A 14,040-nucleotide genomic window follows, 5' to 3' on the forward strand; every position below is an offset into this window, starting at 1 on the left:
TGGAAATTTTATTCATGTCAAGCCAATATTTTTCTCAGTCCAAGCGAATATAAATATACACAATAAATACTGCCACTTAGAAAGATATGTACTAGGATATATAAGGCACTGTTAGAAATATTGTTAGAAGAAGAGGTTGTTAAAGACAACATAGTAAAATGGTCGCAGAATTTCAGTTATTGTATAGATTTAGATCAATGTGAAATGTCCTGGAATAAGAGAATGAAATATACAAAATGACAAAGTTTAAAAGAGAGTTATTATAAAATTGTCTATCGATGGTATCTTACACTACATAAATTATGCAAAATATATAAGAACTATGATACCAACTGTTGGATATGATAAAGCAGTTAAATTCTGGAAACAAATACACTATGAAATAAAGAAAATAACTGGGGAAAATGTAGAATTTAAACCAGAAGTGATTTTTTGTTGTTGTTAAACATGATAAATGCAGATCTGGAAAAAATGTGGCAAACTTATGTTTTATTATTTATATGTTATCAGCTTCTTTTGGAAGAAAGAAGATATTCCAACTCCAGAAATGTGGATCAACAAACTACTGGACCTGCTTGAAATGGATAAAATATCAAGAAGCTTAGATCATGAAATGACAGACAGCTATCTGAAAGACTAGAATATGTTTTTAGAATACTATCAACGAAACTGGGCAAATATAGCTTTGGTTAATATAGGTGTGGAGAATTAAATAATTAAGATAACATACAATATAATTTGGTGAAGACTCTGTGGATCTCAAAAGACTGTGCTTGGGAAATATATAGAAATAACATAGTATGTTTAAGCAGGAAAGAGATAATTTGTTAGTTAAGTAATTAAGATCATAAGTATAGATAGAGCAAAGCATTTCAAGGTTAACAATAGGGAGTAATGAATGACTGTAGATAGGAACACTAACTATATTCTTTTTCTTTATTCCTCCTCCCTTCCTTTTTCTCTCTTTCTTCTCTCTCTCTCTTTTCTCTCTTCATTCTTCTTTCTCTCTTTTCTTCTCCCTCTCTTCTTTGCTTTTCTCTATTTCTTTTCATTGTTGTTCACTTATGTAAAGTATGTGTATGAGTATGTGTATGTATATGTGTAAGATATGAACGGTTTTTTACTATGTTTTTAAAAAGCATTAATAAAAATTGGGGGGGGGGGGGGAGATAAGTACTGTCTCTCCACACCTTTCTAATCCCTTTGTCAAGATCCAGGTTAAGAATTACCCACTTTCATAATCAGAATATAAATTTCATTGGTTAATATGCTGTCAGCCACACAAACGGAGATCAGCTGGTAGATCAAACCTCAAATTCACTTAAGTCTTCCAGTGCTTTACATAATACACAATTTCATAATACTTTTAAGGCAACATTAACATATCATTATCAAACTGCTGAGTATCACAAGAGGAATTCCTGCCAACTGGAACTATTAAACACCATCTGGTAAACTCATGGAGGAATCACTAAATATGATTATTTTTAGCCAGAACACTTTTAAAAACAACAACAACAACATTTAGAGACACATTTTTGCACAAATTTAATGCTAAAAATAAACAGACCAGACCTCTGCCAACAGCCTAGGTATCATGAACACTATGATCAGTGTTTCTTCAGAAGGTTTATATCTCTTTACAGATCTCAGAATAATTGGTGAGGGACTCTCATCTCTTTCATTCCCAAGAAAGCAAGAACACTAAAACTAGCTTGCATGTAAAGGAACTATTTTCCTCAACAGGCTGTCCCTCACCAATCATCTACAAAGATGATAAAATGCAACCATTTTTTAAAAATTATTTAAATTGTATTTTATTCAATTTTTCTGAAATTTAAAAAATATCAAAAATAAGTTCCTAACTCCCTGACATTCAAATAATGATGCTTATCTCTCAGCACAAGCATTCTAACTAACCTTATACACTACAATATTTTCAAAATTCATTAATAGCCTTGTCACACACACTGAGTTAAATATGACAAAAACAAGAAGACTTCTATTTCTGTAGAATTCAGAAACATAGCCACATTACTTTAGAATATCAGTATGTAAGAAGATAAGAAGGGCTCTGGAAGCTTTTGTTCGCAGTTTTTTTTTTTTATGTTGTCAGTATGCAAAAGGATCATAGCACCTTTGAGACTGAGGGATTATCTGCACTGGCAAAATAAAGCGGCATCAACTTGAAGCTTATCTGTTCAGACAACATACGGTACCAAACTGGGTGGAAACGTATACGAAGCTGTGCTCCAGGTCTAAAAACCAGAGCAAAAAGCAGCTCTAATACTCTAATAATAATAATAATAATAATAACAATAATTATTATCATTATTATTTATACCTCACTCTTCAGCCAAAAGGCTATCAGAGCGGCTTACAAATTGTTAATTAGACATTTCTAATTAATTTCTGTATTAATTTCTACTTCAATGTAGAAAATGCACATCATCACACCAGTATATAACAGCACAGTGTGAATGTGGGAAAGCCCAGGCAACATATGGATGCAGTCTGGAGAGTGGTGCAGTCTCCCTCCTTGGAAGTCTTTGAACAGAGGCTGGATGGCCATCTGTCAAGTATGCTTTGATTCAGAGTTTCTGCATGGCAGGGGGTTGGACTGGATGGCCCTTGGGGTCTCTTCCAACTCTAGAATTCTATGATTCTATGAAGCTTGCGCCCATGGACCAGTGAGATGCAGCCGCTGTTGCCATTGCTCCCATACGTTTTTTTAAGTTTGAACATACAGGCATTCAAGTAGCCAGCTGCACCATCAACACATCGACCTGTCACACACCCCATGATGCAAAACATACAACAAACATTGCAGGTTGCCAATAATGCAATGGATGTAATTAAAACATACACAAACCAAACCGGGGGGGGGGGGGGGGACAGGATGAAGGGGAAGAAAGGGAACTTTTATGGGGGGCTACCATGATTGTGCTTTGCCAATGTGTCACTGGGCACACAGAGGCACTGTATGGGCTGTATATCATGTGACTGTGTGGCTGGTCACATGGAGCATCTAATGGGACGGCACCTGAGTGGGAAGAGGAAGGTAATTGCCAATCTCAGGTGTTGTGTTAAGTGTCCTGGTGCACCTGCACGGGGGAAGGCAGGGGGGGGAAAAGCAAGAGGTGCTGCTTGATGCCACGTGGTGCAGACTGCCCGGGAGTGTTTGGCCCCCTTCAGAGCAGGCCATGCAAACAGTGAGCTTCCATCTGCTTCCATAAAAACCAGGATCAGCCTGGTTTTACCTGTCCATCTGCTCAGCCCCTGAATGAAAGAAGTTATAGCATACACTTTCGTATACTAGGGCTGCATCAAAACTGCAGAAATAATCCAGGTTGACACCACTCTAACGACCATAGCGCAATGCTATGGAATTCTGGGATTTGTAGTTTGTGGCACCAGAGCTCTCTGACAGAGGGATAAATGAAGGCTAAACTACAATTTTCAGAATACCATAACATAGAGCCATGGCAGTTAAAGTGGTGTCAAACTGGATTATTTCTGCAGTGCCAATGCACTTCAAGTATACATCATCAGATGCATATGAAAACTTGTGTTACGTCTTTCGCTCAGTCTCAAAGATGCTAAAAGATCCTTTTGCATACTTCTATTTCTGTGACAATGTATGGATAAAAATGACAGCAAAAGTGAAAGAGAACAAACTGCAAAAGCTTTAAGGGCACTGTGTATTTATTTATTGCTTGGGGGGAATTTAAATGGTTCAAAATACACCACCATCCACTTTTATATGGCTTTCTAGTGTTCTCACTTTATTGATACCAACACAAACACAGTCAGATGATAGTTCAAATTTCCCAAAATTATTCTGGATGGCTATCTAACTACTCATCTGCCCAAGAGATACTACAGGATGTCAGTTGCTCCTTCAGCTTGGTCCACTGCAGAGCCTCAAGGCAGGCACACAGAGTCCATAATAATCAAGAACCAACAGTTACTTGATAACATTTACCAGCCTAACCTTACTAACCTTACAGCATACAGGCAGAAAGGGTTTTCATACAACAGATCTGTCTGGATTAGGAGAGTACAGCCTCACAGAGGTTAATTTTGGTGGGGATGATGGAGCATCAGATATCAAAATAACAACAACAATAAAAATAGAAAAACTTACCTGTGGAGGGTAGTTGCTTTCAGAAGACCACCGTGATGACTGATCATTGGGCTTGTCTACCAAAATATTCCTATAACATAGAGAAGTTCACAACATTTGCTTACTTTTTTATGTCCCATCCCAACAAATCAGTTTTGATGCAGAGAAAACTATTTTTCTTTAGTATGTTCCCACTCCATTCTCAGTTAGAAAGAGCCTCTCAACCAACTGCGAGCCATTTTTTTCCCTACATCATGCCTCTTCCTCCCCAGACCACTCTAATTTCCAATGAAGGCTTCATCAAATGCATATAAGCAAGCTATGAAAATATATAAAAAGAAGGAAGGTAGAGGGAGGAAGGGGAATGTGGCAGCACTTTTAAGACGAATTGGTTTTTATTTCAGCATGAACTTTCGTGGGTACAGACCCACTTCTTCAGATGCAGTACAGAGTGATATTAAACCCTCAGGTTATAAAGCATATTTATACAGTGGTGGGAATGGGATAGAATGTAACAGGATCCAGAAAGATGCAAATCATGTCCCTTGCCCTCAATTTTCAAAGGCCTGGGTAAGATGATACAGGTCTTTCAGATCTTTAAAGTGGTCAATTCAGTGATGATATTTGAAAGCAATAAACCTACTTACCAAAAGCAAGTTTCCCTGGGTTCAAAACTCTCTCTGAGAAGATTACTTTTGTTATATGTGAACCTGTTAGTAGGACTCTTGTAATAACATATGTAGTGAGTCATGAAACCATTGTCTTTCTTCATACCTTTGCGAATTCCAATCCATATAATTCACTGGACGGAATGACTTTATGAAAATACAAAGACACAGCCATTTTGGTCTGGAATATCAGAATGCAAAGTAGCACCTTTGAGAGTGGGAGAAAGAAGTGACAACATGAGCTTTCCCAGACTTAGGCTGCATCTGCACTACAGAAATAATGCATTTTGACACCACTTTGACTGTCATGGCTCCATCCTATGGAATCTTGGAATTTGTAGTTTGTTGTGGCATCTGAGCTCTCTGACAGTGGTGGTTACATATTTCACAAAACAACAAATCCAAGAATTCCACAGCATTCAGCCATGGTAGTTGAAGTGGTTAAACTACACTATTTCTGCAGTGCAAAGACTAAGGGGGAATACAGACAGGGAGAAAGGAGCGCAAAGACGCTGCCCCTTTCTGCCCCACATGGAGGCCGCAGCACCCCAAACAGGCCTCCGGGAGCCCTAAAAAGAACCCACTTCTGACGGGCTCTTTGGGCGCATGCTTGGCGCCATGCTGTTTGGATGCTGCACCACACGTATGTCATCATGGCGGCCCCCATGTGGATGGGGGCAAGCCATTATGGCACAGTAGGGCTCGGGAGCATGCGGATGCTCCACTCTCCCGAGACCTAAAATTGACCCCAGACTGGCGCTTTGCGCCAGTCTACATCAGACCTTAGTCTAAGTCTATGAATTCTTATATTGCAGCTTCTTCCTCTCAGTCTCAAAGGTGTAATATGTATAGTCTCTGTATGAAAATACAGTCATTCTTCTAGTGATGAAGTCAGTCCTTTTTTCCCAAAAGCTATATAGCAACTCTCGTATAGCTTTCACAACATGGGAAGAAATTAAAGACAATGCATTTCAGGTAAATTCACCAGGAGTTGGTTATGTTTTTGACTACTGTAGAAAAAGTCCCCATCTCTCTAAATGACATGACTGGGGGGCGGGGGGGCTGTTTTTCCCTTCATCTGCTTGTAAGTTTCCTGCAGTAAGGTGGCTAATATTATCTTAGAAAAAACTTTCAATTTGTGCTTGTACCACACTCATAGGACAGCCTTAATAATACTATAATTTTAAATTCAGCATGTGCCTAAACTTTGTCATACCAACTCTTAAATTATGGCCTTCAAGTTCCAAAAATCTTACATCTCTAAGCAATATGCATTCCTTCAACCACACCTTGTACAATGGTCCCTTGCTATCCACTGGGGTTTGGTTCCAGGACCCTCAATGGATACCAAAATCTGTGGATGCTCAAGTCCCATTAAATACAATGTAAGACAAATGTGTCCCTTATATAAAATGGCAAAATCAAGGTATGCATTTTGGAATTTATATACAGTATGTTTTGTAATCTTTTCCAAGCCATGGATAACTGAATCTGTGGATAAAGAATCTGTTGATACAGAGGGCTAATTGTAATACATTTTCAGTTATATACTGATTGCTGTAAAGTCAGCCCTCTGGATCTATGGAATCTGTATCTGTTAATTCAACCATAGCGATGGTGACTATCTCATCCCTCCTAACCCCTGGGGTACATATCTATCTGGATGGAAGCAAATCCTGTGTTTCTCTCTACTCTCAACTATGGAAGGCAATGCCAGGTGTCTGCTGCCCAAACATGGCTTTGCTGTAAATTCACAGGAGGAATGTGAGAAGCATCTGTCCAAATAGATGCAGAAGCACCCATCCACCGCAGAAAATACACTTGGACATATAAATCTAACTAATTAAGAAACATTTTGTACATGATGCTAGTCACATCAGGCCTGCATATATAGGGCAGATTATAAACAAATAGAAGCTAAGATAAAAGGATACCACAGGACATCAAAGAATTATATTAACTGTGACTAAGTGACAGGAGTGGATGAAGCTTTTCTGTTATCACAAGGTTTTGAGTGCCGGAAGCAGGTACTTGCTCCAAACTAAACAGAGATATTTTCCCAAGACAATTCATGTCCAACGAAAAACTTATTTCACGTACAACTGTCTTTGCATCGCCACCAGAACAGCAAATTAATATGACAGAGATAGCTTCTTCTTTTTTTAAAAAAAGTCTTAAATTGGTCTTCCTATGCAGTTCTTCCATGACACTCTAACTGCTACTATCAATTTTATGAGGCTTTTCTTACGTTGCATTAATTCAGTATGTCCATGGAGATAAAAGGCTCCAACTGTTGAAAAAATGTAAAAGTGCACCCTTTTCTGACCAGTAACGCATCTACTTTTTATGACCAGATATCTTTCAACAAGCCTCAAAACACACCCTGCTCTAATTATATGGGAGTTCTCTGCCCACTAAAAACTGAGTCACCACATAAAGCTGTGGATTGTATGAGTTTAATTGACAAGGAATGAAGATTGTTATTGCATAAATACTGTACGTCACAAGAAGGGTTTCTTCATCCCTATGGTATGGATGCATTTGAAATGCTGTGTACAGTTCTAGTCCTCTAGTTTAACAGTTTCATTCCCCTGTTGTTCACAACAAATAAGCCAAACTGGTTTATAAAGCAGAATTCAAACAAAAATACTGTAGAAGAAAACAAAGCTAAAAAAATAAATCAAAAATAACAAACAAAAAGGTATTACAAAGGTAGAAAAGATGGGGAAAGGGGCAGGCAGCAGAACCAAAAGGCAGGACCATTTTACCTACAATGTAAAACTTTAGCATTTTGTATGTAGCATTTTACCTACAAGGTAAAATTGGGAAGGAACAACATAGTATAGCAGAAAGATGACAAGAGGGCTTATAATATTATGAATGCTTTATGAAACATGGAAAGTAAAACTCATGGAAACCCAATCCAATTGACTGAGAAAGCCAGCAATATGCGAAAGAAAGCACTTTTGTTTTATTTATTTTATTATTTTTATTTACCAGTATTCGTTTATTTCACTTCTATGCCGCCTTTCTCTTCGAAGGGACCCAAGGAGGCTCACAGATAAAATCAGTTAAGAACTTTAGAATAAAAAATTGAAAAACATTTTGCCACACAGTGTGTAACATTTAATTCTCTAATTCACAGAACATAGCAATAGTCAACAGCGTTCATAGAGTAGAGAGTTTTCAACATAGGGCCTCCAGGTTCAGAGGAAGTATACTTTTGAATTCCAAATAATGGGAAGAAGTCCGGGGGGGGGGGGTATTGTTTTCAGTCCAATTTGTGAGATTCCCAGAGACATCTGTGGTTTGACACAAGCCAAACAATATACATTACAGATGCTTGACCTGGTATATACCTGATGAGTCCTTGTTTCCATGACAATGCCACATGGACAACTAATTCTGCAAGCATGCTGTGTCCTCAGAAATGCTGTAATGCCAACTCTAAGTCACGGCTGGAGTGGTTTTCTTTGGAGTGCTGTACAGAACAGAACCAGTCTTTAGTGTTTGTGAACTCCTCACAGCATATCGCATTCCTCTTCCTTTGCCCAGAGAGAGCATCTTGCACTTGCAGTACATGATCAATAGGACAAGCAGAGTCTATGATGCTGACACACAGATATTCTTAACCAGTTAAGCATCATCATCCTCAACACCCATCTAATGAAGGCAGGCTCAAACAGAGATTGAAAGCAATAGGTAAAACTGTCAGGAAGAGATCTATGCCATTGTTCATTTTCAGTTATACACAGATTACTATACAGTCCGCCCTCTGGATCTACAGGATCTGTATCTGTAAATTCAACCGTGATCAAAAATAAAATAAAATAAAATAAAATAAAATTGGAGGTGGGGGAAGTCAGAAAGTCTTGCCATAGCCAGCAAATTTGGAGTTGTGGGTGACTGTTCGCTTGCGAGGAAAACGGGCGGTGTAAGCAGTAACCATGCAATTCCTTCCAGGGGCTCTCAGAAGATGCTGAAGTGTCTGTGTTCATGCTGCCATTTAATACAGTTGGCCCTTCTTATACATGGTTTTTTTATACACGGATTCAAGCATACACAGTTTGAAAATGTTCAAAAAAGTATAAATTTCAAATATCAAACCTTGATTTTCCATTTTTTATAAGGGACACCATTTTGCTATGTCATTATATTTAATGGGACTTGAGCATCCACGGATTTTGTTATACACAGGGGGTCTTGGAACCAAACCCCAGCGTATAACAAGGGTCCACTGTAATATGGGACTCGATCACCTGCACTTTCTGGCATCTGTGAGGGATCATGGCATCAAATCCCCACAAATACCAAGTAAGATTCAAGCTACATGGCAACCAATTATAATTTCCCTACTGATAAGTGTTGAACATGCTGTGCCAGCAACCCAAAGATACCCCTTCCAAGGACAGGTCTGGATCTCTCTCCTTCCCCATTCATGTGCATTCTGTAAAGCTCTTTATTCACAATGTACAACAACAGAAGGGTGTGTGCAATGAGCAGGGCTATCTGTACTTTTAGAAAAGATGGTGCTTTCATCCAGAAGGAACTTCTCAAATTATTTTTAGATTACTGGCTGAAGGATGTTATTGCCAAGTTATTAGTTCTTTTTCTAAAATAGAATGCAATCATTTTCTTCCTATGCTGCCAGACACTCATGAGTATTTGTTCTCAGAAAACAAGAACAAGTGCTTGTATAATATGATACACACCCTATAAAATGGTCTTCACAGCTGCAAACCTATCCATTGTTGTTGTTGTTGTTTTTGGTCAGATCCCACTGAAGTTTGAAAAATTACTACATGAGTTGGAGATGCAGCTGAACAAGAGTGGATGATAGAGCAGGGGAATTAAACCAAAGGCTAACTTCCAGCATTAGGAAAGGATCCATGAGGAAGCAATATTAACAAGGGAAATGCAACTGTTAATGGCTGGTTGAATGTATTTGATCTGTAACTTCCAGCAATCAATAAGGTGTCATGACACAGCAGTGTATTTTTTTACATGAAAGATGCAGATTCAAAGACCACCAAGTATCTCTGATCATGTTGTATCTCCGTTCTTGAGCACAGAACTAGTGGTATGTTTGTATTTCATACTATGAAAAAACATTCAGACCTCTGAATTGCTAGAAAATAAGCTCTCCCTCCAGCTCAGAAAACACAGCTGAAAAAAATTGTGGAGTTGCAATTTTATTTTCTGACTTTTTAACACAACATGCATGCAAAGAAGAAGAAAAGCAACTGAATTGGCTGAGGAGGCATTCAAGGAACAAATCTTTCCTTTGAAAGTCTTGAATGGTATGATCAGATGTAATCAATCAGAAGCATTAAAATATACCAAAGTACCACGAAGACAACCGGTGGTTTTATGGTGAAGAAAATAAATCCTAGTCAACTATGACATCAGCATTACCTTCAGCTATAAGGAAAAGAAGATTTGGAAATGAGAATCTTAACAGCATTACTGAAATATAACTGTCACCAAAGCTCTATGACTGCTTTCTAACTGAGGTAGACCAGGCCTCCTAATGAAACAAACTCCCTGTCTCATAGTTCCTGGCAGAAAGCCACCATCTCAAGCTCTAGTCAGGATGGCATACAGATCAACGTTCTGATATTTTGATCTATCGTGTACAGTTACCATACTCTTGGCATGGTGTCATGTAACGCTTTCAACCCTTGTGCCCTGGACTTTGGCCAATACTATGTAAGTGTTTTATCCGAAGTTAAAAAGCTGCTTTGCACTGTGTCAGTTACTGGTCCATCCAGCCCCATACTACCCACTCAGCAGGAGCTCTCCAAATTCTCGGGTGGAGAGGAGTCTTTTCCTTGTCACAGATGTGTGTGTGTGTGTGTGTGCATGTGTGCGCGCACTGGTGACATTAGGTGCTACTGAATCTGAGATTTCACACATGCAGAGCAACTGCTTACCTGTGCAACCTATGCGTCATTCAGAATAAACTATCTAAAATGTCTAGTATTTCTTCCAAAAGCTGAAAACAGCTGTCATTGAGTTCCTGCATCAGATACCAAGCTGACCAAGCTGAGAACCATCTCACTCCTCCATATTTGCTGGGGTTAGGGGCACAGGGCCCCCATGAAAGTGGAAAAACAGCAAAAAACAAAACAACTTTAAAAAACACCCCTCTAGGAATCTCTAGGTCCTCCAGAGCAACTCTGTGGTCAACATCAGCCAGAGGAAGATGGAAGCCCTACAAATGCCTAGAGAAGTGTTTTCTCTAGGAATCGCTAGGTCCTCCAGCATGATTCTATGGTCAACATCCAGCAGTCACATTGGAGGACCTAGACATTCCTAGATGAATCAATCAATTAAATCCACAAATGATCAAAGCCGCAAAAGTCAAAGCCACAAACATGGAGGGACGACTGTACAATGATTTAGGCAAGCCAGAGTTGCATAGCAATTTGAGTGTTGGACTACGACTCTGGAGACCTAGGTTTGTTTCCCAGCTTGACCATGAAACCCACAGGGTGACCTTGGGCACATCACACGCTCTCAGCCTCAGGGGAGGGTAATGGCAAACCTCCTCTGAACAAATCTGGCCAAGAAATACTCATGATTAGTTCATCCTAGGATCACCATAAGTAGAAATGGCTTGAAGGCATACAACAACAGTGCATTTTATCGTTTTATTTTTGTAAGACGCAGAAGAATGTTAAATGTAAATTCATCTCTGTGTCGCCCATGGGGAAAGCAAGAGGTTCAAACAAACAAGGCAAAACGAACACAAATAGGCCAAGATGAAAAATCAACAAGATTCCTCTTTGTCGAGCTCAAGCCATAACGCATTAATGGCTAACCTTTGCCTTCTTCTAGAGCAGTAGTTCTTAAACTATCTGATGTGCCATATTTGAGCTCATTGGCCACAAATAGTTGCTCCTCTCCTGGAAACTCACCAGGTTTCCAGGTGATGGTTCATGAATCCGCACCAGCACATGGACCACCACTTTGAGTATCACTGTTCTACATGGTGAGCGCTAGTGTGGTGTAGAGATTAGAGCATTGAACTAGAAGACTGGAGACCAGAATTTGAATTCCTGCTTGGCCATGGAAACGGCCAGGGTGACCTTGGGCAAGTCATATTCTCTCAACCTCCAAGGATGGCAAAGGCAAAAATCCCTCTGAACAAATCTTGCTAAGAAAATGCTTTGACAGACTTAGGATCACCATCATTCAAAAATGACTTGAAAGCCCACAAACAACTTTCTAGGGGGCAAATCTAACAGTGCAAACTAAATTGCTCAGCCAAGCAACAACTGCATTCCCCATCTTACATTATTTATTCCGCTCTTTAAAGGACACAAAGAGAGAATTCACTGCATGCCATTTTACAGGTACTCTTGCTACCTTTATCCAAATTGCAGAAATGACAGTGAAAAGCATGAAAACAATTCAGGAAGCATACTGAAGACTGCTTCAACACTGCATTTCTGAAACTGTAATTTCCCTCATTTTTACTTTCCTTTCTGCCTTTTCTGGGCAGACGTTACTTCTCCCCAATGTGACCCCGCTCATGCTCCATGCTGATAAAAGCTTGCAGAAGGAAGCAGGCAAGACATTAAGGATTACTTATTGATTGACTTGGTAAACTAAGGCCTGTTACAGACTGCCAAAATAAAGCTGCTTTGGGTCTCTTTGGAGGTATGCTGTTTAAATGATGCATGCATCCTGAGAATCCGGAAGCTGCACCAAAGCTGCACTCCAGTGCTTAGGAATGGAGTGTGGCTTTGGCGCGACCTCCGGACTCTTAGGACCCATGCATCATTTAAATAGCATACCTCCAAAGAGACCCGAAGCAGCTTTATTTTGGCAGTCTGTAACAGGCCTAAGTTCACAAAAAGACTCTGCGAATGTTTTTTACTCCCTCTCAACACTCAGCCCATGCCCTACCCTTTTTAATAGCTATACACCATATGGTGTCCTGCATAACTCCAGCATCATCGTCCTCAAATTACAAGGAAAGGAGGGTGTGGGGAGAACACAACACTAGTCAAAGTACACAAGGCTGAGCCCACCCGCAATTTCCTCATACAGTTTAGTGAGTCATGTGTGTCCCCCTCCCCAATTTCAGCAAGAGATCATCACAAGAGGTAAGAGGGGCAGCCCCCTCCTTTAATTCAAATCCTGATTTCCCTGACCTCTTTCCCACCCCTTCACTCTCCAGACCAGATTTTCTCAACCATTTCACCTCAGAGGAATCCTTGAAATAGATTTTTAGATCTCAGGGAATCTCTACATTAAAATTATTTTATCTACAGCTCGAAAGCATGTGAGGGGCTTGTTTGTTGGTTTGTTTTTGTCAATCACAATCTTTCGGGAAGCCCCAGGTTCAAGGAGACCCTGGCTGAGAAACTCTGCTCCAGACACCCAACAATACACATTTTCCTAAAGCTGCTTCTGACCTATTACTACTCCTCCCCCACTTCCAAGAAAAATCATATCCCCAAAAACGTGTATGCACCCTTAACAGCTAAAATAGTAGCTACAGTATAAATAAAGGTTAATAATAATAATAATAATAATATAAATAATAAAAGCTTTATTTTTATACCGCCCTTCTATCAATCAGGGCGGTGTACAACATAACACAAATACAATACAATAAAAATATATTAAAATTACATTAAAATAATAATAATAATGTGAAGGCTAAGTAAATAAACAAATTTAGATGGAAGAATAGATGGTATAATAATGATTTAATCAGAGTTATACATTCCATTTTAAAATTTGGAAAGGGGGAATTTGCAGAAATATAAGCTGTTAAAGGGTGCGCTCATTTAGGGGGGCATTCTGTATATCTAAATACAGGGTGTCCCAAAACGTATACAAAACATGTTAACAGCTTATAGTAGCTATGGTGATTACTTGAAGGCTTGGTGAATACATTTATAGTGAAGAACAAATGCCATAATGATTTGATCAGTTACAAATTCCATCACAGATTTATGGATATTACTAATTACTACAATAATTCTGTAGAATTATAAACTGTTAAATGGTGTACACATTTTTTGTGGGGGGCATCCTGTATATCTCCCCCTTTGACAACTTGCAGGCTCCCTAACCATCTTGAAATACAGGGTATTCCAACAACATGCATACGCTCTTTAACAGGTTATAGGACCTATGACAATTATTTGAAGGTTGAGAATACATTTATATTGAAGAATACACGTTATAATAATAATTTGATCAGAGTTACAAATTCCATCTTAGATT

General features: G+C 39.1%; 1 protein-coding gene across 4 annotated transcripts in view; it reads right to left on the reverse strand.

Annotated features, from left to right (window-relative positions):
* Window positions 1–14,040, reverse strand: part of LOC149311610 (muskelin) — a 165,433-nt gene that overhangs the window by 120,562 nt on the left and 30,831 nt on the right. For 3 of the 4 annotated variants that reach the window (XM_089527467.1, XM_089527469.1, XM_089527466.1), the window contains exon 2: window positions 4,148–4,217. In XM_089527467.1, the coding sequence (XP_089383593.1) occupies window positions 4,148–4,217 (70 nt within the window). Of the gene's footprint in view, window positions 1–4,147; window positions 4,218–8,153; window positions 8,304–14,040 lie in introns of those variants that run through there. The other variant, XM_089527468.1, reaches the window with a different exon arrangement.

Source organism: Sceloporus occidentalis, unplaced genomic scaffold (genome assembly GCF_023333645.1).
Source record: "Sceloporus occidentalis isolate IW3139 unplaced genomic scaffold, rSceOcc1.0.p SCAF_5, whole genome shotgun sequence".
Classification (NCBI taxonomy): Eukaryota; Metazoa; Chordata; class Lepidosauria; order Squamata; family Phrynosomatidae; genus Sceloporus; species Sceloporus occidentalis.